Genomic DNA, 22,935 nt, shown 5'->3' with positions numbered 1-22,935 from the left:
AAACAGACTGCCACCAACTGGGAACAAAAATGTCCAAATACTTGGAGCCTATAGGGGACATTCTCATTCAAACCACTACAGATAGGTATCAAATCTTTTAGTTCTGCCAGGCGTGGTGGCACAGGCCTTTTAATTCCAGCACTCAGGAGGTAGAGGCAGGTAGATTTCTGAGTTCAAGGCCAGCCTGGTCTACATAGCAAGTTCCAGGCCAGCTGGGGCTACAGGGAGACGATGTCTCAAAAAGACCGATAATAATAATAAACTATCTACTGTCTGCATCACCCTCACTCTGTAACGTTTTTCTGCATTAATGTTCCTGAGAACCGGCCGTGTAAGATGGAGACCTAGCACACTCCCTTTTTTTGCAGGTGTATGTGTTGTAGTGGGCACTGTGTGTATGCATATTTGCATGTATGAGGGTACAGGTACACATACATGTGTATGGAAGCCAGAGGTTGACATCAGGTGTCTTCTTCAGTCAGTTTCTACATTATACAGTGAGACAGAGTCTCTCACTTGAACCCAGAGCTCACCAATTTGACTAGCTAGCTTGCTCTGGGGATCTCGTATCTGCTTCCTGTGCACTGGGATTACAGGAGGGCCATCATGCCCACCCAGTATGTATATGGGTGTTGGGGAATCTAAATTCTGGTCATTATGCTTATGCAGCAAGCAAGCATTTTACTCACTGAGCCATCACCCCAGCCATATACATTCCATTTATGCTCCATAGTATGCTATGAGAACTTTTTTTTTTTTGGTCTTTTCGAGACAGGGTCTCCCTGTAGCCCCAGCTGTCCTGGCATTTGCTGTGTATACCTGGCTGGCCTTGAACTGAACAGAGATCCACCTGCCCCTGCCTCCTTAGTGCTGGGATTAAAGACGTGCCACCACACCCAGGTATGTTAGAATTTTTCAGCTTGCTTGGTCTTGTGCAAGTAACCAGAGCTGCTGTGAGTTCATGTGTGCAAGAGCCATGTCCTGTTCAGAAGACAGCATTTCACAGCTCTCCTCATCCTCTGGCTCTTACATTCTCTCTGCCTCCTCTTGGTGATGATCCCTGGGCCTGGGGACCGCGGGGGTTGGGGGGTTGATAGAGCTGTCCCCTCTTTAGCTGAGCACTTCACTGTGGCCCTGTGGTTCAGATTTTGGGGCACTTAGTTGTTGCAAGAGTATGTATATCATTTTTTAAAAACAGGCAGATTTTCTTTAAACTTTTGAGCTCTTCCCCTGCCTCTTGCCTTTGGTATGAATAGCATCTGATTACTGTTCCACCACATAATACATAGAATTGATAGTGTATGCAGCCCAATCAGTGAGGTTTTTGGTGGTGGTGGTGGTTTAGTTTGATTTTTTTGAGACAAGGTCTCATGTAGCCCAGGCTGGCCTCAAACTTGCTGTATAACTAATGGCCCTGAACTCGGATTTCACCTGTCTCTGCCTCCTTAGTGCTAAGGTTATAAGCTTGAACTCCATACCTGTCCAAAGTCAGTGAGTTGATGTCCACTCACAGATGAAGCTTAAAATGATTTTCTTGTAAGTGTATCAGCATTCTCAGTGATCTGGGACAAGCCGTTTAGACAGCCCAGTTCCTCTGAGCATGAAATGAGCGGTGGTGCAGGTGTGCCTTCCTGAGAACAGGGGAGCTGCCGGTTTTCTCATGTGGCTTTCAGGCCAGGGAGTCCTTGACCTAGAACTCACTATGTAGACCCGGCTGGCCTTGAACTTACAGATATCCGCCTGCCTCTGCCTCCTGAGTGCTGGGATTAAAGGCATGCTCCACCACACGGCTTCTGTGACTTCTAAGTCCTGTGTGTTCCTGTCTTCCAGGTTCCTCTTGATCAGGCCAACGGTAGAGGAGAATATAGAGTCCAAGAATGAATGTTCACCAGGGCAGTGATGGTGACAGGTTACTGCGGCAAGAGACTAGCTGTCTGGTAGATGAGACCTTAGCTGCCACTCAAGAAAAAGAAAGCAGCAGCCTGGTGTCGTCCGCTCTTCATGGTCTCCCATATTCCCTAGCTTCCAGGAATGAAGGTACCGTGATGGGCATTAATTTGGGGGGCTGACACCTGCGCATCTGCTCTACTCGGAAGAAATGGGGAGTCTTTAAAAATTGTTTTATTTTTATTTTACATATATGACTGTATTGCCTGCATGTATGTAAGTGCACCTGTGTCATGCAGTGCTCTCGGAGGTCAGAAGAGGCCATCAAATGCCCTGGAACTAGAGTTACAGATGGTTGTTAGCCATCATGTGGGTGCTGGGAATCAAACTTGGGTCCTTTGCAAGAATAGCCAGTGCTCTTAACCACTGAGCCATCTCTCCAGCCCCCAAGTCTTTTTTTTAATGTATATGAGTGTTTTGCCTGTGTGTATATAAGTGCACCTATGTCATGTGATGCCCACAGAAGCCGGAAGAGGGTGTTCCCCTGGAACTGGAGATATGGATGGTGGTTAGCCACCCATGTGGGTGCTGGGAACCAAACCAGAATCCTCTGCAAGAGCAGCCAGTGCTCTTAACTGCCAAGCCGGTTCTCCAGCCTGTAGTGGAGATTTTTAAAAAATATTTTATTTGTTATTTTTATTTTATTGTATATTTCGCATATGTCTAAGTGCATCCATGTTGTGCACTGCCCACAGAGGTCAGAAGAAGGCATCAGATTCCCTGGAACTGGAGTCATGGATGGTTGGAGTTAGCTGCCATGTAGGTGCTGAGAATTGAACCTGGGTCCTCCTCAAGAGCAGTCAGTGCTCTTAACTGCTGAGCTATCTGTCCAACCCCCCAATGGAGATTCTTAACCTAATATTTATTCAGTTAATTAGCTTGGCGTGCATACTGTAGTGCCGTCTACCTGACTTTCACAGAAAACATCCACTTAGTCTGGGCCATCTAACCTGTCAATAACAGTATAAAACAAACAGCTACAAGTTTGGAAACCAGAGACAGATTCATCTTGCTCTGGTACTTAGAAGCTGTAACTCTTAGTGTAGAAAACAGAGTTGCTAACAGAGCAGCCCACAGGACTGCTGGATCCAGGAGTTAATTAATAATGGAAAAACTTGCCGGGTGTAGTGGCGCATGCCTATAGTCCCAGCACTTGGGAGGCAGAGGCAGGTGGATCTCTGTGAGTTCAAGGTCAGCCTGGTCTACATAGTGAGTTCCAGGACAGCTGGGACTACAGGGAGATCCTGTCTTTTTTTGTTTTTGGTCTTTTTGCTGGGATTAAAAGCATGCACGACCACGCCCGGCTAAATCCTGTCTTTAAAAAAAAAAAAAAAAGTTAAAAAGAAAAATTTTAAACCAGGGATTTGGCTCACATACAGTTTTACCATTTACAGACTACAAAAGCAAATTTACACCCTGCAGAGACAGATGTCCTTGCTTGTCTCCTACATTCCAATCCAAAGATATGTTGACGCGATACATGCACTGGATGTGGGGCCCATGCCTGTAACCCCAGGACTTGGGAGGTGGAGGCAGAAGGATGAGCAGTTCAGTGTCATCCTCAGCTACATCTCCAGTTGAAGGGCATTCTGGATTATATGAAACCCTGTCTCACAAAGAGAAAAAATGACATTTTAAATGAATAATTTAAAGAAAATAGCTTTGTGGTGATAGGACAAAAATGGACTCCATGGGTGAACGCTAATATTCATTTGCACTGCTGCCAGCAAGATCTGCCAGTCTGAAAGCTGAGGTTGGCGATTACGATTCTGTTATATAACGAAAATGCTTTTTTTCTGATTTCCTAGGAAGAGTACTGTGTTAAGAGACTCCCATTCTTCCTGGTAATTTTTTTAAAAAAACCTTTGAAGATTGTGAAAATTGATCATTTCAGCAAACAGAAGTAGTGAGTTCCTAAAATAAAGCGCAGGAGGGCAGGGGCTGCAGCTCGGATTGTAAGTGCTAACCTAACATGCACAGAACCCCGGCTTCCATGCCCAGCACTCCAGAAGCAGAGGAAGGAGGCTCAAATTCAAGGTCATCCTTTGCTTACATAGTGAGCTTCAGGTTAGCTTCAGCTGTATGAGACCCTGTCTCAAAAATAATGAGGGGCTGGAAAGATGGCTTGCCTAAGAGTGCTTCCTGCTCTTCCAGAGGACCCAAGTTCCATGCTCACCACCCATGTTGGGAGGCTCACAATTGCTCTAACTTGGGGCCAAGAGACTTAAAAGTGTGAGCACATCTGCCTCCACTCCCTACTGATTCCCACACCAGTACACAGGGCAGAAATGTTCAGGGAGATCATGAGAGCCTCTGGCTGTTTTTTGTTGTGGGGGAGGGGTCATTTCTCTCACTTGGCTTTGCTCTTGAGTTACTTGATTGATTTATCTCATCTTTTAGAACTTCCACTTGACTACACCCCTCAGCCCTCAAGTCTTCAGTTCCCCCACATAATGGCACTTCCGGAAGACGTCAAGGGTGCCTGCTTCCAGAGTGGGAATAAGCGGAGCCAAGAGCCCTTCGTCTCTCCAGAGAGGTTTGGAAACAGTGGCATGGGCTTTGGCAGTAGCTCTCACTCCCAAGCACCTGAGAAAGTGACGCTTCTTGTAGATGGTACACGCTTTGTTGTAAATCCACAGATTTTCACTGCTCATCCGGATACCATGTTGGGAAGGTAACTGGTTCCTCTGCATTCTCTGTAGACAGAAATGTTTTGCCTGGTATTAGACCCCAAACTGAAATTCAGTGCAGTGCTTGTTTTTCACGTCAGTTCTTGCTGCTGTGAAGAAGGCAGGGCAGGCTGGCGAGCCCCGGGCCTTGGTGCTGGGAGGGTGGCACTTCTACAGTGTCAGGGGCTGTCCGTGGAGGGAAACCCCTCTATGCTCACTGCTGTATTCTCTGAGTTCAGAGATGCTTGGAGAAGCTGAGACCTGCTTTGTGTTCTTTCTTCCTTCTGTGAAAAGTAGCATCCAAGAGATGACCTACAGGGTCATTTTAGTGCAAAACCTGCCACCTATTGACACTTCAGTTTTTTTGTTGTTTTTTTGTTTTTCCAGTACTGGGACTTGAACCTGGGATGTCGTGAATGGGAGGCACAGAGCTAACCAAGATCTTGGCTCAGCCATTAAGAGCAGTTAAGGGCTGTTGCAGAGGACCCAGGTTCGGTTCCCAGCACCCACATGGAGACTAACAGCCATCTGCAACTCCAGTTCCAGGGGACCTGATGCCCTCTTCTGATTCTGTGGGCAATTATACAACATGTGTGCACTTAAATACATTTAGGCAGTACACTCATACATATAAAATAAAAACAATAAGGGCTAGAGAGATGGCTCAGCAGTTAAGAACACTGTTCTTGCAGAAGACCCGGGTTCAAATCCCAGTACCCACATGGCAGCTAACAGCTGTCTGTGACTCCAGTTCCGGGGAATCCGACAGCCTCTTGTGTCTTCCGCCGGTATTGCACGACATGGGTGCACTTACATACATGCAGGCATAACACTCATACACAGAAAATAAAAATAATAAAAATTTAAAAATATTTAAAATTTTTGTATAAGTAGATCTTGTATGTTGAATATATCCCCTGCCATGCTTTGGCTAACTATTCGAGTATTTGTGTTTTGTGGGTGTTTTGTTGTTTGATTGATTGGGGGGGGGGTGGCACATGAGGGTATGCTCACCTGTGCGGGCGGTACAGAAGCCGGCGGTCAGTGCCAGGTGCCTTTCTCAGTTATCCTCCCCCCTTTTTTTCATTTTTAAAATTTATTATGTTTTGTATTTTATGTGTATGAGTGTTTTGCCTACATGTATATAAGTGCACCCATGTTGTAAAAGCCTGTGGAAGCTAGAAGAGGGTGTCGGATCCTTTGGAACTAGAGTTATAGACAAATGTTAGCAGCCATGTGGGTGCTAGGAATCAAACCTGGATCCTCTGGAAGAGCAGCCAGTTCTCTTAGCCACAGAGCCATCTCTCCAGCCCCCCCACCCTTACTTTTTGAGACGGGGTCGCTCACTGAATCTGGAGCTTGCTGTTTCAGCTCTGCTGAACAGAGATTCCCTACAAATCTCCTGCTCTGCCTGCCCAGTGCTGGAAATACAGATGTGCATGACATGCTTTTATGTGGGTGTCAGCTGTCTGAACTCAAGTTCTCATACCTGCACAGCAAGCATGTTACCCACTGAGCCATCTCCCCAGACCTGTGCAGGTTTAAGTTGTTACACCTAGATATTTTTTTCCTACTTATTCTATGTGTGTGTCTCTTTGTGTACAGGTGTGTGTGTGTGTGTGTGTGTGTGTGTGTGTGTGTGTGCCAGAGGTCAACTGCAGATGTTCCTCAGGAACTGTCCTTGTGTTTTTAGAAGGGATCTCTACTGGCCTGTAGTTTGCCAAGTAAGCTAGAGTGTCTGGCAGTGAGTCCCAGGATCCGCCTCCCTTCTAGTGCTGGGATTTTTGTGTAGGTGCTAGGGATTGAACTCAGATCCTGATGTTTGCACAGCAAGCTCTGTACCTACTGAGCCATTGAGTGCTCTCTTTATTTCTCTACTCTCTGTGCACTTTCAGATAACAGCCAAGCCCTCACCATCTCTGCTCCCAGCTCTGTAGGGTTAGTTTGGGGAGTGGAAGTAGCCTGCTAGTGGGGAACACTTAGCAGGAAGTACTCTTGCAGCCTGGGCCAGGTGGCCAGTCACCACAGATATTAACATGAAGAATTGTAAATTTGGGTCAGTAAAAATAAAAACAGTGGTAATAATATATGTGTAGATTTGACTTGGGAGGGTTTCATGTACTGAGAAGTAGATTTTTATTTTTCAAAATAGAACCTCACTCAGGAGTTTGAACCAGTTTGAACTGAACTAGAATATTCTAGATTTCACTCATTTCCTGCATTGTTGGCTAAGTGGAGCAAGCCGCGGGGATATGTCTATTTGAACATACACATTCACAAGGGACCATGTTAAACTAGACCCAAGCCTGTGTAAATGTTTCTCAGATACCCAAGTTAAGATGGAAGAACATTTGAGCATTTTCTAAATCGGCCAAGTTTATGCAATTTGGCTTCCTGTTCTCTTTCTATGGCAGCATTGAGCCCCACAGTGCAGGCTGGCTGTTCAGGTTGGTTGCCTCTGGGAGTAGGGCTCAGGAGAACACAAGCATTTTCTGGGTAGAGGGTTTTTGGTCTTCAGATCCCCATGAATAGGAGAGTAGCTGTATTTCTACGTGGCTCATTCAGTTCTGCAGGCCAAGGGTATAGATTCTGTTAGTGGGTTATGTTTGCTCTGTCCAGAGGCTCACTATGTCTACATACTTCACACCTTGCTTGTGAGCTTAGACATGTGGCCCCTAGTCACAGAGGGGATGAGCTGGGAGAACGAATAGATTCAAATGAATCTGTGGCCTGAGCAACTGTGTTTGCATCGTGTTCACTGTTTGGGTTCGTTACTTTCTCAAACACTTCAACCAGTGTTCCAGAAACAGATCATTCTCTGGACACTGCTTGTATCAGGGTGGATCACACGTGGTGGGAGAGCACCTGAGATCTTTGAATGGAGCCAGGTTAGGACGTCCTGGAGGAAGGGAGGACAAAGGGGGTGAGAAGAGCAGCCTCCTCCCTTTGCCCTCCTGACTTCAGAGTTTGTGGTGAAAGCAGGCCTCTCTGGAGTACGCAAATCGAAGACAAGCCTCACACCTGAAATCCAAGTAGCCCCTTGGAGTGGATAAGGGCTGATCCCAGAACTCCACTGGGAGGATGAAGCAGGAAAGGGAATGCACTAACATAGTTGCACCTCCTGTACAGATTTACCTCACAGACTAGTGTTGATGGCGAAACTTGGGTGCTTGAGGAAATTGGCATGCTAGGCAAGAAAGTGTTGACAGAGGAGGAAAGGCAGACAGCTAGGAGAGTTGGTTTACATGGACAGGTTCTTGGGCAGTAGGGATGGAGTGAAAGGTAACCACTCAACACTACAGAGGCCTCTGTCTTTTGCTGCTGCGTCCTGAGTCCTGTCTCCTGGCACACATGCTTCCCCTGTCTGGGGGAGTTTGCTGACACATGTGTTCATCTTGGAGACGGTGGCCCCAGTGCTGTGCCTCACTTACACTGAGAGAGTGGGATGGAGTGTTCCATAAGAGGAAAGAGACAGCCTCCCTGTGCAGAAACCTGCTAGAGAAGGTGATGTCATTTGTCAATGCCTTTCAGGATGTTTGGACCAGGAAGAGAATACAACTTCACAAGGCCCAATGAGAAGGGGGAGTATGAGATTGCGGAAGGGATCAGCGCAACAGTGTTCCGCACAGTGCTGGTGTGTAACTGCCGTTTCCTTCTTCTGTCCTCTTCTCTGTGGCCTGCTGACTTGTGGGTCTCTGGGTTTTCAGTTGTTGCTTCTCTCTTTTCTCTGCCTATAACTTTTAATTCCTTGCTTGAGTGAGCTCACTTGTCAAGCTGATTACACTTGGATAGCCAGGAGCCACTTTGCCACTTAACGTACCAACCAGCTTGACTCCCAAGACTCCACTTCTGTAGAATCAGGAATGTGTAGGGTAGAGAAAGGCATATCTATCCTGTTCTTTGCCTACATTTCCTCTTCCTCATCTGTTCACAGGATTATTACAAAACTGGCATCATCAATTGTCCTGATGGCATCTCTATTCCAGACCTTAGAGACACATGTGACTATCTCTGCATTAACTTTGACTTCAACACTATCCGATGTCAAGATCTGAGTGAGTACAGGAGCAGTCGGAGCTGCACTCAGCCGCTGAACTTTCACTGTGCGTGGCAGTAAAGGGGTCTCGTGTAGGTTGAGAACCACCAGAGTATAGACATCCTGTTGACCAACCCATTCTATCTTGCTTTAAGGGATTGTAGGGAACAAAGGAAATCACTTGGGTGTTGTGGCTCACACCTATTATGCCAGCACTGAGAAAGCTTAGGCAGGGGGTTAACCATGAGTTGAGGGCCAACATGGGCTACAGAGTGAGGCCTTGTCTCAAGAAACAAAATAGCCAGCCGTGATGGTGCATACCTGTAATCCCAGCACTCAGGAAGTAGAGGCAGGTGGATCTCTGAGTTCAAGGCCAGCCTGGTCTACATAGTGAGTTCCAGGCCAGCTGGGGCTACAGGGAGACTTCAAAAAAAAAAAAAAAAAAAAAGAAGAAACAGAAACAAAGAGGCTAGGGTTTTGATAGGGTGGTAGTTGATAGAGTGCTTGCCTAGTATGCATGAAGCCCTGAGTTTGATCCTTGGCACCACATCAACCAGACTTGGTAGTTAGGCGTGTAATCAAAGCACTTAGGGGATGAAGGCATGAGGATCTGAAGTTCAAGGCCATCCTTGATTACATACTGGGGTCAAGGCCTGCCTGAACTACATGTCTCAAAAAAAAGTTAACTGTCCAGCTAGTCACCAAGGTAACTGCTTCCTTCTTGGGTAAGACTGTGGTGATGTCAGCTCAACAAAAAAGGGTCCTGATTGTTGGTAAGGAAAGGCTTACTGATAAAGCTAAGCATCACCTTGGAGTAGGAAGCAGCCTCTGCCTTTAATGTGGCTCTTCTCTGTCTATCCTTAGGGTGCCAGCTGTGGTCTTAGTCCCCAGTCAGGAGACTTCCCACAGGAAGCTCAGCTGCCTCTTCTCTCCCCAGGTGCTCTACTCCACGAACTGTCCAATGATGGTGCTCACAAGCAGTTTGATCACTACCTTGAGGAACTGATTCTGCCCATCATGGTGGGCTGTGCCAAGAAAGGAGAGCGAGAGTGCCACATCGTCGTGCTGACAGACGAGGATTCTGTAGACTGGGATGAAGACCACCCCCCACCCATGGGGGAAGAGTATTCCCAAAGTAGGAGCCCCCTCAGGGTGTGGATGTATTCAACAAGAAAAACTGCCTAGAATAGCAGCAAGACCATAGAACCCAGGCAGATAATTACCAACAAAAGAGTGACACATGCGGCCCAGGATGGTGAACTGCTAGCAGTGCAGGTCCAGCCTTTATGCTGGGAAGAGACAGCCATTGTTATCCCTCTCCCTCCTACCCTGCTGCCTGGTACTCGCCAATCCTGAAGCTATAGGTTAAATTCTCTTCCATTTCATTTTTAAACTTCATTGATGTGGTAATAATTCAAATGTTAAAAAGTAGGTTTCCAGCTATATTCAGTAAACAAGTCCATGGTTGTATTCTCCCTTTTAAACAGTGATCCTATGCTGTGCAGACTGGTCTGTACCATGTCTTACATTAAAAGCTTCACATTCTTTTTATGGCTATATAATATGGCATGAATGTGCTATAAATTTGTTTGTCCTGTTGGACATTTAAGCATAAATTATGATATACAATGATTATCTTTTTTTTTGTCTTTTTGAGACGGGGTCTCCCTGTAGCCCCAGCTGTCCTGGAACTCACTGTGTAGACCAGGCTGGCCTCAAACTCACAGAGATCTGCCTGCCTCTGCCTCCCGAGTGCTGGGATTAAAGGCATGTGCTACCATGCCCGGCAGAAGTTTTTACTTTTATAATTTTGATAGATGATGCCAAATTATCTTCCTTAAATGTTGTACAAATTTAGACTCATAAAACTATATGATTGAAGCCAGCATGGTGGCACATGCCTTTAATCCCAGCACTTTGGAGGCAGAGACAGGTGGATCAATGTGAGTTCAAGGCCAGCCTGGTCTACATAGTGAGTTCCAGGCCAGCTGTGGCTATAGGGAGCCCCTGTCTCAAAAGGACCCAAAAAAAAAAAAAAAAAATAGAAAGAAAAGGAAAAAGCCTGTATGAGGCTGGAGAGATGATTGAGCAGTTAAAGAGCACTGACTGTTCTTTCAGAGGACCCGGGTTTAGTTCCCAGCACCCACATGGCAGCTAACCACCATCTCTAACTCCAGTTCTATGGGATTCAATGCCATCTTCTGGCCTCTGTGGGAATTGTGTGACACAGGTACACTCCCATAGATGCAGGCAAGTCACATACACATATACCCAAAATAATAAATGAATGAATAAAATTTAAGTGATAGACCTGGGATACTTGTAATCTCAGTTGTGAGGAAATGGAGGCAGAAGGATCAACATGTTAGTTTGAGGCCAGCCTGGGCTACCTAAGACTCTGCCTCAACAAAACAAAAGGTAATATGGTAGACTGGTTCCCTATATCCTCACCAGAACAGTTTAAAAACTTTCATTGACCAGATATGATGGTACATACTCTTAACCCCAGCATTCAGGAGGCAGATTTGGGTATATCTCTCTTTGAGACCAAGGCCAGCCTAGTCTACATAGTTCCTGTCTGAAAAATAATTTTTTTTTTTTTTCAGTCTTTTTGAGACAGGGTCTCCCTGTAGCCCCAGCTGTCCTGGAACTCACTATATAGACCAGGCTGGCCTTGAACTCACAGAGATCCACCTGCCTCTGCCTCCCAAGTGCTGAAAAATAAAAACTTATCATGATCCTGACATGGTGTTGCTGATTAGTAAACTCAACATTAGAGAGGCTGAAACAGGATTAAAGTTTGAGGTCAGCCTGGGCTATATAGTATGGAAACCCTATCTCTTTTTTTTTTTAACTTTAAAAAAGAAATTATTTTTATTTTATGTATATGTGTATATTGCCTCCACAGATTGTAGGTAAGTGTGCCTGTGTTGTGCAGTGCCCTCGGAGGTCAGAAGAGGCTGTTGGATCCCCTGGGACTGGAGTTACGGACAGTTGTTAGCTGCCATGTGGGTGCTGGGATTTAAACCCGGGTCTTCTGCAAGAACAACCAGTGTTCTTAACCGCTGAGCCATGTCTCCAGCCCCGGAAACCCTGTCTTAAAAACAAAACAACAAATCATCTTTGCCATTCTTTTAGTAAACTTAGAAAAAAGAGCATCTCCTGGTCAGCATGACTTTCATACACATCAGCTTCATGAGTGAGGCTTTTAAAAGACTTTAGCATTTAGCTAGGTGTGGTGGTACATGCCTTTAGTCCCAGCACTTGGGAAGCAGAGGCAGGTGAATGTCTGTGAGTTTGAGGCCAGCCTGGTCTACATAGTGAGTACCAGGCCAGCTGGAGATACTGGGAGACCCTGTCTCAAAAAAAGACCCCCCCTCCAAAAAAAAAAAAAAGACTTTAGCACTTAATATTGATCCATCTTGATCCTTTTGGCATCAATGGTCAAATCTCCATTTCATGACTTGATTCTGTTACCTCATCTCCATGGCTAACCCCAGGCTTTGTGAATTTTATTTCAGTTCTTTACAGTTCCAAGCTCTACAGATTCTTCAAGTATATTGAGAATCGAGATGTTGCTAAAACAGTATTGAAAGAACGGGGCCTGAAAAACATTCGCATTGGAATTGAAGGTATTTAAAAGTCCCAGCCAATATTCAGGTTGCATACTTACAGGATAGGGTGGGTCTATGCCCATAGTTTAAGCCTTTGAACTTGGTTTACAGAGCCTCGAGAACAGGCACACGCAAAAACTCCATTTCCACTCACTGAAGAGACCTGCTTTTATTACAGTTTGCCCCAGATTTGCACTTTGCCTTTTCTTCAGTTGAAAAGCTGTGAAGCAGTAATAGGCCTGGGCCGAGTGTTCCTTAGGGTCCTCAGCCCCAGGGCCTGAGATCCTGGGTGATTGTGGTCCTGGGCTCACTGTCATTTGGCCAGTCAGCTCTGAGCATGTTTCTAGAATCTAAAGTTATCTTTCAGAAAACCAGAGCTTAGGAACTCTTAAGACTCTACTATACCTTTGAAAGAGTGTCTGGCTATGGTAACAGACTGCTTTAGGTAACTTGGCAGCAGCTTCCACCCGTGGTCCTGGTTGAAATATTTGGGACTGCTCTTGAAGGATGTGGAAACCTTCCTGCTTGAGTCTTCAGCTCCTGTCTTACTACCTCAACGCTTGCCTACAGGACTCATCAAACCATCCTTATGTCTGACTTAGGAATTTTGAATTAGAAGAAACTTTCAAGAATCTATCAGCCTTCCTCCCTTCCTGTATCTTTTCCTTGTTTCTGGGAAGGTCTAGGGACAAGGTGGTAAGAACCTCCCCTTCGTCTAGGACATCTGCTAAGCTGTTCGGCTGGAAACTAAATGTCCAAAGCTGACTGTCTCCCTTTCCTGCCCTCTGCCCAGTTCTGCCTGCACCACTGCTTGGATTATGAATCCTGGATCCATGAAGGCCTTCTGGGTATTTTAGGCATCACATATTTTTCCTTCAAACATCCCACGCCACATTTCCCTATTTTTCACTTGTACCTTCTAAGCAACAGAATTAAGAGGACAGAGTAGGTTCTGGAGAGATGGTCAGCAATTAAGAGCACTGGCTGCTCTTGCAGAGGACCCAGGTTTGGTTCCCAGCACCCACATGATAGCTAACAACTGTCTTAACTCCAGTTCCAGGGGATCTGACACCCTCTTCTGACCTTTGTGGACATTGCACAACATGGGCACACTTACATACATGCAGGAAATACACTCATACACATAAAAAATTGCCCTGGACTACCTTATGGGAGTGGAACCTATTCCCCTGGTTTCTTTTCCCCTTTCATTAGAATGGGTAGAACCCTTGTTACTTCACACAGAGTGGTCCCTGCTAGGAACCTGGGGGCATGAAAAGGCCTGACTACATCCCATTTAGCTTTTCTTGCCGTTTTAGACTTAGAAGAAGGGGAAAAATATAGTTTACCAGAATCGTTAGAACATTATACTTCCCTGTTGCAGGTTACCCTACCTGTAAAGAAAAAATTAAGAGAAGACCTGGTGGGCGGTCTGAAGTTATCTACAATTACGTGCAACGCCCCTTTATCCAGATGTCCTGGGAAAAGGAGGAAGGAAAGAGTCGCCATGTGGATTTCCAGTGTGTTCGCAGCAAATCCCTCACTAATCTGGTGGCTGCCGGCGAGGATGTCTTAGAAGACCAGGAGATAATAATGCACCACCCACCACAAGTGGATGAACTTGACCGGCTGAATGCTCCACTTTCTCAGATGGCTCCAAATGACTTTCAGGATTAGGGACAGCGAGAGCCCCTCCCCCTTGCTGGAGCTCTACTCTGGGGGATTCCCCCGCCAGGCTTCCCTGTGGTCTCTCACCCTGAGGAGATGCTTCTCTCCTGTCTACTTCGTTCCCCTCACAGTTATCAACACCCTTTGTAAGTCTGTGCCTCTGGCAAGGGTGAGGAAGCTCTCTGGTGATTACCAATTTTGCAGCAGCCCTGGTAACATGAACATTTTGGGTTTGGTGCTGTTCATTGTCTGCATAGCTGCAAAAGCAGGAAAGGACAGATTCCTTTTGCATCAGGCAAATTGCTTAGCAGCAAAGGGACCAAACATCACAGGAGACAATCTGTCTGCTAGAGCAGGCCCTAGGGTGCTGTGCCAGGGCTGGGTGAGAAGCCCTGGGGTACTGCACCCAGATGGCATCAGGAAAGGATGTCTGAAAGGGAATTCTCAAGTGTAAGTTCAGCTTTGCTTCTCATTAGTTGAAGGAGCAGTCGAAAAACGAGACAGGTTCTTTGGCAGGAAGAACAGTGACAGAAGTGTTTGTGAAACCTTTCAGCATCAAGTTTATGAACCTAAACAAGCTGATGCTTCATTGGGAACGAAGCTTCCAATTCCAAGTTAAGTGGCAGAACTCTTTGGACTCTGACTGGAAGCCACAGGTCGTAACACCTGGGCCAGACATTGCTGTGGGTGTGGCCAGCAGACCTGAGATGGGGCTTGAAGGCTTTCAAGATGAGGACAGAGATTCTCACAAGTGCCCAGTATAATCCTAGGAGAAGGCATTTGGGACCAGCTGGGCAGGAACTGTCACCTGTGCAGGCTGTCCAGCCTTGGCAGAGTCTTCCCCATGTTTTTCTCACACCATGCAGTTTGGTACATTTGAGCTTTTTAAGTAGCCTATTAGCTGTTCACACTGGATAAGAAAAACAGTGTTTCTGTCATGCCCCAAGTCAGGTCCAGGCCTGGTCATTTTGTTTGATGTGAGCTCTTACACGTATGGTGGATGACAATCCATATCATCCCTTCCTCTCAGATTTCCATGGCTGTTAGAATGCTAAGTCTAGAGGTCTAGAGCCCAGAGCCAGATAGTGTGCTTGGGGGTTGCCTCCTACTTCCTGGTAGAAGTGGACCTTCCAGTCAGTCCCCCACCCTGGGCATTTCCCATCTCAGATGGCACATAAACTGTTTCCTTCAAGCCCCTAAAGGAAAGACCATGGCTGGTTTGCTTAGGTTCTGCTCCCATAAGGTAATCGGAGCAAGCTACTTGTTGCATAGAATCAGGGTTTTGGAAACTTCTCACTGCAGGACTGAAGAACAAATGTTCTTCAAAGCATGTTTTCTGTGCATGTGACCAGCATCACAGCGGGAATCAGTGCAAGATCTTCCTCACTGAGAAAAACCAGAAGGAAGTGGTCCCTCAGTTTTTCTGATCATTGTTGTCTTGGCAAGGCCAGCGGCCAGTGTTTGGGTCAAGGGTTAGGATTACTTGTGGCTGGAGGTTACTTCCACGAAGTTAATTGGCTCATGTTTGAGGTTGGGTTTGGCCTTGCCCTTACTGGTACCACATTCATGCCCGCTAGCAGGTCAACCTAGATCCTTCTTTAATGGTGCTTCCTTTATGCTTCTTGGCCATGTGAAGTATGTTTGTGTGTCTGTGACATAACACTCAACATGTCACAGCTAACACTTGAAAACTAAATTTGTTTTTTCTTGGGTGAAAAAAAAAAGATGAAACTTGGTACTGCATCCTGTGTAATCAGTTAATTGCTCCAGGCTTTTATGAACTAGGTCTCCACCTCCACCCCCACCTCCCCAAAAATGTAGGTTAACATGCTTATGGACCCAGCCCATGGGGTTGAATTAGATAGAAAAGTGTGGAGGCTAATCCAGTCACTGGGGGTAGTGACTGAAGGGAAAATTGGAACCCCACGGGTTTCTTCTGGGAGAGAAGCTTCTGTACCCCAAGCCCCAGTCTTTCCAGTTGTCCCCAGAGTTGGGACATTATTCAGTGGCAGGACCTCACAGGATCTAGGGCTGGGTTAGTCTCCAGAATGGTTACTGGCCACATGGACAAGAAGAATTCCCCTAATAAAAATGGAATTTGGGCTTGGTGTCTTTCTAAGTGCCTACGCAAGTAACCAGGCTGTTTGCATGGAACAGTCTCTTAAGAGAATGTTTACCCAGGGGCTTAGCAAGATAAACCTGAACTTGAGACTTAAGAGTCCTCGGTTTGTGTCTGTGTCACATCTTGTAGAAAATACCTGCCACTGAGGAGCTGAAGAGAGACAAAGAAGACAGTATTAAGACTCAGATTATGACCTGGTTTCTCCACGGTGGAAAAAGATACTGAAGGGATGACCACAAAAGGAGTTAGATAGAAGCTGGCCTACTATACAGCATGCCGTAGCTGAGAGTGTAGTGTGGTATCTGAAGCCTACAGGCCTGTGGAGGTGCTCTGCAGCAGCCTGCGGAGGGTTGGGTGCCTGCAGTCCAGAGAGGCTGTCTATAGGTAAAATAAGTACTTGGATCATAGTCTTCGACTTAAATTGTCACACAGTGTGACTCAGTCTCTTAAGGGATTTTAGTGGTGATTGATGCCACTTCTTGTCATTGGTTTGAAACTGAAAAGGTTTGTAATGAGCTCAGCAGCAAGCCAGAGCTTCCAGGAGATGGAGCCATGTTGTCTGGACAGGATCACTTCGAATTACATTTTCTCCAAAGGGCAAAATGCTTGTAGGTTTTGCCTGTTTACTTTGTATTTACTTCTGAAGTTGCACTTGTTCACCTACCAGTGTTTACGAAATCCTGTACATGGGGTCCTTTTTCTATAATAAAATATTTTCATTTGTGTCTGTTGTTTTTTAGTAGAAAATAAAATCTTAAAACAAGTGACAAACTCACAGGAGTGGTGCCTGCTATCTGGGGCAGAGCCAATTCCTTTCCTCAATGACACAGGTCTCATCTGAAGCCTATGTGTGCCTTTCTACTGCCCTAACTTGGGAGCTCCGGGGCCCCAAAGGTCTGCCTTCTCAAGTTCATAGTTGCCATGGAGACCCCACTCCAAATAATCCTGACCCTTTAAAGCCAGATGTAAAATTGAAAGCTGAGGAGATTCACAGACTTCTGTGAACTACTTTTGGTTTAAATCAGGTGAGAAACAATGGCAGAAATACAAGGCAGGTAAGAAGGACAAGGTGGGGTCCTAGACAGGGTCCATGCAGAGGTAAGGACTGGTAGGGCTCAGATTCAGGCTCTGTATTGCTGTCAGGAGCCCTAAGGGATCTTGTGCAAAATGGTAGACCAGACCTGAAATTTAGAATTTAGCAGCAAAGAACAGGTTCAAAAGGGCCTTAATGAGCCCTTCCAGATGGCAGTTTCTAGTAGCACTTGACTATAAGAGTACTAGTTTCAGGGGCTGGAGAGATGACTCAGCTAGAGAACTGGTTCTCACAGAAAACCCGGGTTCAAATCCCAGCACCCACATGGCAGCTAACAACTGTCCGTAATTCCAGTCCCAGGGACTCTGACAGCCTCTTCTGACCTCCAAGGGCATTGCACCACACGGGTACACTTACCTACGTGCAGGCAATACACACACATAAAATAATAAAGTGCTAGGTTCAGTTGAATCAAAGGACTGAACTTCAATACATAAGTGGATGTTGGAGCCACAGTAAGATGGCAATCAAGTGGGGGCAAATGTGTGCCAGCATTTAGGGCGAAGATCAGGGATGACCAAGAGAGGAAGAGTTTGGCCATGCACATACAGCAGGTTGGCTGAATGAAGATGGGAGGAGTGGGTATGGTCCTGGGAGGGACACCAGGAATGACTAAAATTATAGACTCCCTGCTAGATGTAGTGGTGGTGCATGCCTGCAAACCCAGCACAGGCAAGAGGATTGTGAGTTCAAAGCCCACCTGGGCTACATGAGACCATTTAAAAAACAAAATGCCAGTCTGGTTTCTGTGTGGGATACTGAACATCACAGACGGGACTGAAACCAGACTTAAGTGAGCTAAACTGGGGAGAGGGAATCACTGCTGCTTGGGCAGCTGCTTTGGGCTACTGGCCTGTTGTGCTGCAGCACAGATACTGCACTGCACCCCACTAAGACACTTCAGGATTCCCTCCAAGTGACCTGCAGCTCAGAACCATGATGGTGCCCAGCATGGAGCTCTGAGGAGGGAAAGCCTAAATGGTGGGGGCGGCATGATCTCAAGCACCACAGAGCTTTTTTGGGGGGGGGGGCTTTTTTTGAGACAAAGTCTCCCTGTAGCCCAAGCTGGCCTGGAACTCACTATGCTTACCAGGCTGGCCTCAAACTCAAGAGATCCACCTGTTTCTGCCTCCCACACGCTGAGATTAAAGGCATGCACCACCACACCAGGCACGGAGCCTAATTTTTAAGTTGGTATTGGCTTTCATAAGACAATCCAGGGAAACATACACTACATAAGTTTAGGTGCCACTGACTGGATTCTTTTCAGCTGAAAACCCCACATGGGTTATACACAGAGGCCCATGAGGGAGACACAGGACAAGCACAGTGATCTCATTCAGTTTCATTTTAATAACTAATAGGGGCCTAGTAATATAACAAAGTTTTATTTTTATTTTATTTTATTTTTTTTTTGAGACAGGGTCTCCCTGTAGGCCCAGCTGGCCTGGAACTCACTATGTAGAGCAGGTTGGCCTTGAACTCACAGAGATCTGTCTGCCTCTGCCTCCCAAGTGCTGGGACTACAGGCGTGTGCCACCACGCCCAGCTATTATTTTCTAATACCCCCCAATAAAGTAGAAAATGAAATTATCTGTGAACAGGATCAAAACTGAGCCAGGGTTTCCCAGACTGTCCCCCGGAATCCATGAGCCATGAAGCAAATTGACCCATTCTGGCTAAAACGTACCTTCCCTCTGCCTCCTGCCCTTCTTGCCCTTTTCTTCCCATCTCCTCTTCATGAGATTGGCTAGGGTAGCCCAGGCTGGCTTCAGATGGAACTATGTAGCAAGAATAACCTTGAGATGATTCTATCTCCACATCCTCAACCCACCTCTTGCCTATTTTTGAGGTTCTCCCCCAAAAGAAAGACTAAGAAGAAGGTTCAGTCCCAACACAACATAAATAGTGGCATGCACCTATAATCTGAGGAGGATTTGGTCATCCTGTGCTACACAGTTGAGTCTGAAGCCAGCCTGTAATACAAGAGGCCCTGACTAGAGTGGAGGGGTAAGAAATAAAGGGCAGGGCCAGCAAAATGGCTCAGTAAGTACAAGCACTTGCCACCAGGCCTGATGGGCTAAGTTTGATCCCCAAGACCCCGTTGAACGAAACTTAACCCCTCCAGGTTGTCCTCTACCACACAAGCCATACACATACATGTGCACATATATACACACACATAAGATAATTTTGAAAAAGGAAATAGAGGGCTGAGAAGTCCTACCCTGTGAGCCTGAGATCCCTGGTTGGCCTCAAACTGGGGGCTTGAGTAATGGCTCTACCTTCACTCAGTCAGCAGCACAAGTCAGCTCAGCTGGTCCTTGCCCTTACTGGGGCAGAAAGAACAGGCAGATGCATGGGGCCAGAAGTAGTCTCCTGTGGACACCAATTCAGAACAGTTCCCTGCACACAAACTTGGGTGGTCTCAGCCTCCTTGGGATAGAAAAGCATTTTGCATAAAGATGACAGTGCGGTGTTCCATGTCTCTGAACTGGAGGAGCCACCAGTACTCACTCAGCTTGTTTGAACTATGAGTAAGGGCTGCTTTAAAATCCATCACTTGAAACACAGATAACACCAGATTTCCATTACTGTTGTCACAGTTTATTCAAAGTTTAATAGTTAAAATGTGGGCATTTTCCCCAAACAAACCACCCCCACCACACAGACTACCACTACACCACTGCGACTTTACTCATGCTTACCACACATTCTTGCAAAACTCACAGGGATCAGGACTCCACTTGTATAATACAAAGAGACCTCAAACTCACAGAAAAGACTCATTTCCTTTTCACTAGGAGGTTATATATAAATGAAAGATTAAAGAGCTAACACGTCACCTTTATCCAGAGCAAACCTCATTAACATTGCTTTTTCGTCATCTTAGATATGAAAATTCAAAGCAGTTTTACTTACAACTGCAAGACTGACATTCCATCTTCCTTTCTGAATGGCTGAGCTAGGACAAAGCTGACCTTCACAACCCCAAGACTGTCCTGGGAGAGGCTTGGCCATGCTGCTCTGCAAGTTACCACACAAGTGCAAATGATGCTTTAACAGTTACCAAAACCTAAAACCAAAATCTAATAATGCATTAATATGGAACCTCCACATTTTTTCTGACGCAGCAAAAGTCCTCTAAAGGTGGCAACAGCTGTGACAGAGAAGGCACTTTGTGCTAAATTCAGAGTTTCTCATGTGAGAACACTACGGCAGAGGCCAGGTCAGCCCAGCTGCAGGTGACCCTTTAGTGGGGGCACATACCCCCCAGGAAGGCATCTGCAAAGGAAAAATTTGCAATCATGATTCCAAGGCAAAACGGCTACTTAAAAAGTTGGGAAAGGAGACACATTACACCAGGGATCGAGCAAGCTCCACCAGGACCTATCAGCCAGTGGGCTGTGTGAGCTTTTCTACTGGGTTGGTTCTGCCTCATCTTCCAAGGAGGCAGTGAGATCATGCAAGGCAGCACCTGAGCCTCCACCTGGGTGCCCTGCTGTGTTCCCAGGAACAAATCGCTCTGCTGCTCACACTCACAGGTGTTGCTGGTAGGCAGCATTCATCTTCGGATCTTCATGTACAGCAATGAAGAGAAACTGAGGGTTGTCCACACGATCCAGACTCCTTGGCAGTGCTCAGTGGCTTCATGGGCCTTCTATGAGCAACAGTGGATCAAGCTGGTGCCCCCATCAACAAGCAGAAGAGCAGCATGAAACTTCTGGGTGGGTCGGGGAGAGAAGTCAGTGGATTCAGAGTCATTGCCCTAGTACCATAAATAAAGTGCACCATGAATGATGGCTCCAGGAAGCCACTTGCCAAGGCCGAGGTATGGGGACAAGCCACAGCCACCCCTCAGGATGGGGATCTCTTCCTTCAGCCACACTGCTGGCTGCTTAGACACTTTCATTATTGCTTTATTTCTTTAGTACTATGGAACTTTTAGCTATACAGAGCAAAGAAATACTTGGTGGGCTTGGCAGGTAGCATGTCGCCACATCACAGGAATTGGCTGATATTCAGTATATATTATCTCAATAATGTTGAATGATGGCAGTTTTTCCCCTTCACTCTGATGAACTTAGGAAAACTCAAATTCTCTTAAAACACCTAGCAAATTGGCTCACAATGCTTCTAAAGAAGCAAGACAGCTGTTTGTGGCCGACAGAAGCACTTGTCTTTGTCCTGTCGGTTTCCAGATGCACTATGGAGAGAAATCCACTTACTATCACATTTCAGAGGCTTTACTATGACATGTCAATGGGTTCATAAATTTCTTGGAAGCTCTTTCAAGAGCGTGAGAGGAAAACCATGTTGTATAGAGAACTCTGCTTCATTTAGGACTCACAGCGTGGCTCCTATTTCGCTGCCTTCATGTAGGAAGGTATGGCCCCCCTGGCCGTCAGGCCCTCAAAGCGCTTGTATGTGTAATTGATGAAGACCCAGTCTTTGTTCTTGTAGTCAGTCTCGGGATGATTACTTGTGGTCACTGGGAAAGAAAAAGAAGCAATACTCAGTCACTTCCTTACCTTAGTCCCAGGGCCTAGACATCCTGAACACACCCAGAGGGCTATTGTTCACTCTGTGCAAATTTTGTTTTGTTCACCTGTGTTCTCTGAACCTTCTATTTCTGTGCAAATATTCTAAAACTTTAATTTTCTTACTCCTGTCATTTTGGTTTCCCTAACCTTTAACTTAATGAACTGGAAGAGGAGATATTTGTAACTAACCCGTCTAGCTCAATAATCTAAACATGGGCATTTATATTCACATTCCCACTATTCTCACTGCTAACCCAGCACTAAGACTGGAAAAATGCTTATGGAGGATCAGAAGTAAGTTCTCTACATTCTGTTTTGGAAACATCACCCCAAATCACAGGGATTGAAATAACACAATCAGAAGGCCAAAGAGGCAATGCCAATGAAATTACCTGTTGGCTTAAGAATATCAGATTCTGGAAACTCGTCGAAGTTTGAGGTGTCATCAATGCTTTTAATTTCAATAGATATCGCAGCAGGTCTCTCTCTGCCAAAAACAGGCCCAAAATCACTACAGCTACCATTCATATGGAGGATGCTGACCTAGTCTTTCTCCCAAGATCCCTAGTCTGACATGGGAAGATTGTTCACTGGCATGCAGACTTTTATTTTTCTCTGAATGCTGACCAAGCCAATTGACTACATACAATAAAAAATTAACTCAACCATTCATAGTGAGAAAGACAGGAATAACATAGGGAAACTATGTTCTGGGTTAATGGACCCCAGTGACCCGCCTTCTACTAGAAGGGGAAGCAGTCTGGAAATAGCTTCATGTACAGCTCCACCACTGGCAGGGTGCCTAACAGAGGTGGCAACAGGGGGAAAGGTCAAGACCACCAGGATGCCGGGCCTGCTGGCAACATCCTGTAGTCTGGTACTTGGAGGCTAAGGAAAGAAAATAGTGAGTTCAAGACTAGCCTGGACTATATAGTCAGACATTAAGGCAGCAATGGATGAATAATCATGAAAATAAGAGTGCATACACACTAGGCAATACTATTCAGATGCCAAAAAGAACTTGTCAGCTGCAGCAGCATGGATGAACTTGGAAGACATTTGCTGGGTGAAACAGGACAGGCATAGAAGGCAATACTACATGAGGTTATGTCCTCATATACAAAGTTATAAAGAGTTAGTTCATGGAAGTGGAAACAAGAATGGTAGATACAAGATGCTAAAAATGAAGGATTGATGAGAATGGGCCATCTGTCAAAAACAGGAGAGTATTCCAGTAAGATA

General features: G+C 45.9%; 2 protein-coding genes across 5 annotated transcripts in view; one reads left to right on the top strand and one right to left on the bottom strand.

The window, feature by feature from the left end:
- Kctd20 (potassium channel tetramerization domain containing 20) overlaps nucleotides 1–16,780 on the top strand; it is a 26,938-nt gene extending 10,158 nt beyond the window's left edge. For both annotated transcript variants that reach the window (XM_029566916.1, XM_008840077.3), the window contains 7 exons: nucleotides 1,831–2,037; nucleotides 4,348–4,621; nucleotides 8,148–8,250; nucleotides 8,551–8,671; nucleotides 9,590–9,787; nucleotides 12,174–12,284; nucleotides 13,651–16,780. In XM_029566916.1, coding sequence (XP_029422776.1) covers nucleotides 1,878–2,037; nucleotides 4,348–4,621; nucleotides 8,148–8,250; nucleotides 8,551–8,671; nucleotides 9,590–9,787; nucleotides 12,174–12,284; nucleotides 13,651–13,943 — 1,260 coding nt within the window. In that variant the 5' untranslated portion in view covers nucleotides 1,831–1,877 and the 3' untranslated portion in view covers nucleotides 13,944–16,780. The remainder of the gene's footprint in view (nucleotides 1–1,830; nucleotides 2,038–4,347; nucleotides 4,622–8,147; nucleotides 8,251–8,550; nucleotides 8,672–9,589; nucleotides 9,788–12,173; nucleotides 12,285–13,650) is intronic.
- Nucleotides 16,781–19,954: 3,174 nt separating this feature from the next.
- Nucleotides 19,955–22,935, bottom strand: part of Stk38 (serine/threonine kinase 38) — a 40,326-nt gene continuing 37,345 nt past the window's right edge. For 2 of the 3 annotated variants that reach the window (XM_008840076.3, XM_008840075.3), the window contains 2 exons: nucleotides 22,086–22,180; nucleotides 19,955–21,641 (listed from right to left, as the gene is read on the bottom strand). In XM_008840076.3, coding sequence (XP_008838298.1) covers nucleotides 21,511–21,641; nucleotides 22,086–22,180 — 226 coding nt within the window. In that variant the 3' untranslated portion in view covers nucleotides 19,955–21,510. The remainder of the gene's footprint in view (nucleotides 21,642–22,085; nucleotides 22,181–22,935) is intronic. The other variant, XM_008840074.3, reaches the window with a different exon arrangement.

Source organism: Nannospalax galili, unplaced genomic scaffold, assembly GCF_000622305.1.
Source record: "Nannospalax galili isolate Female #2095 unplaced genomic scaffold, S.galili_v1.0 scaffold538, whole genome shotgun sequence".
Taxonomy (NCBI): Eukaryota; Metazoa; Chordata; class Mammalia; order Rodentia; family Spalacidae; genus Nannospalax; species Nannospalax galili.
This window is presented reverse-complemented; position numbering and strand designations above follow the sequence as displayed.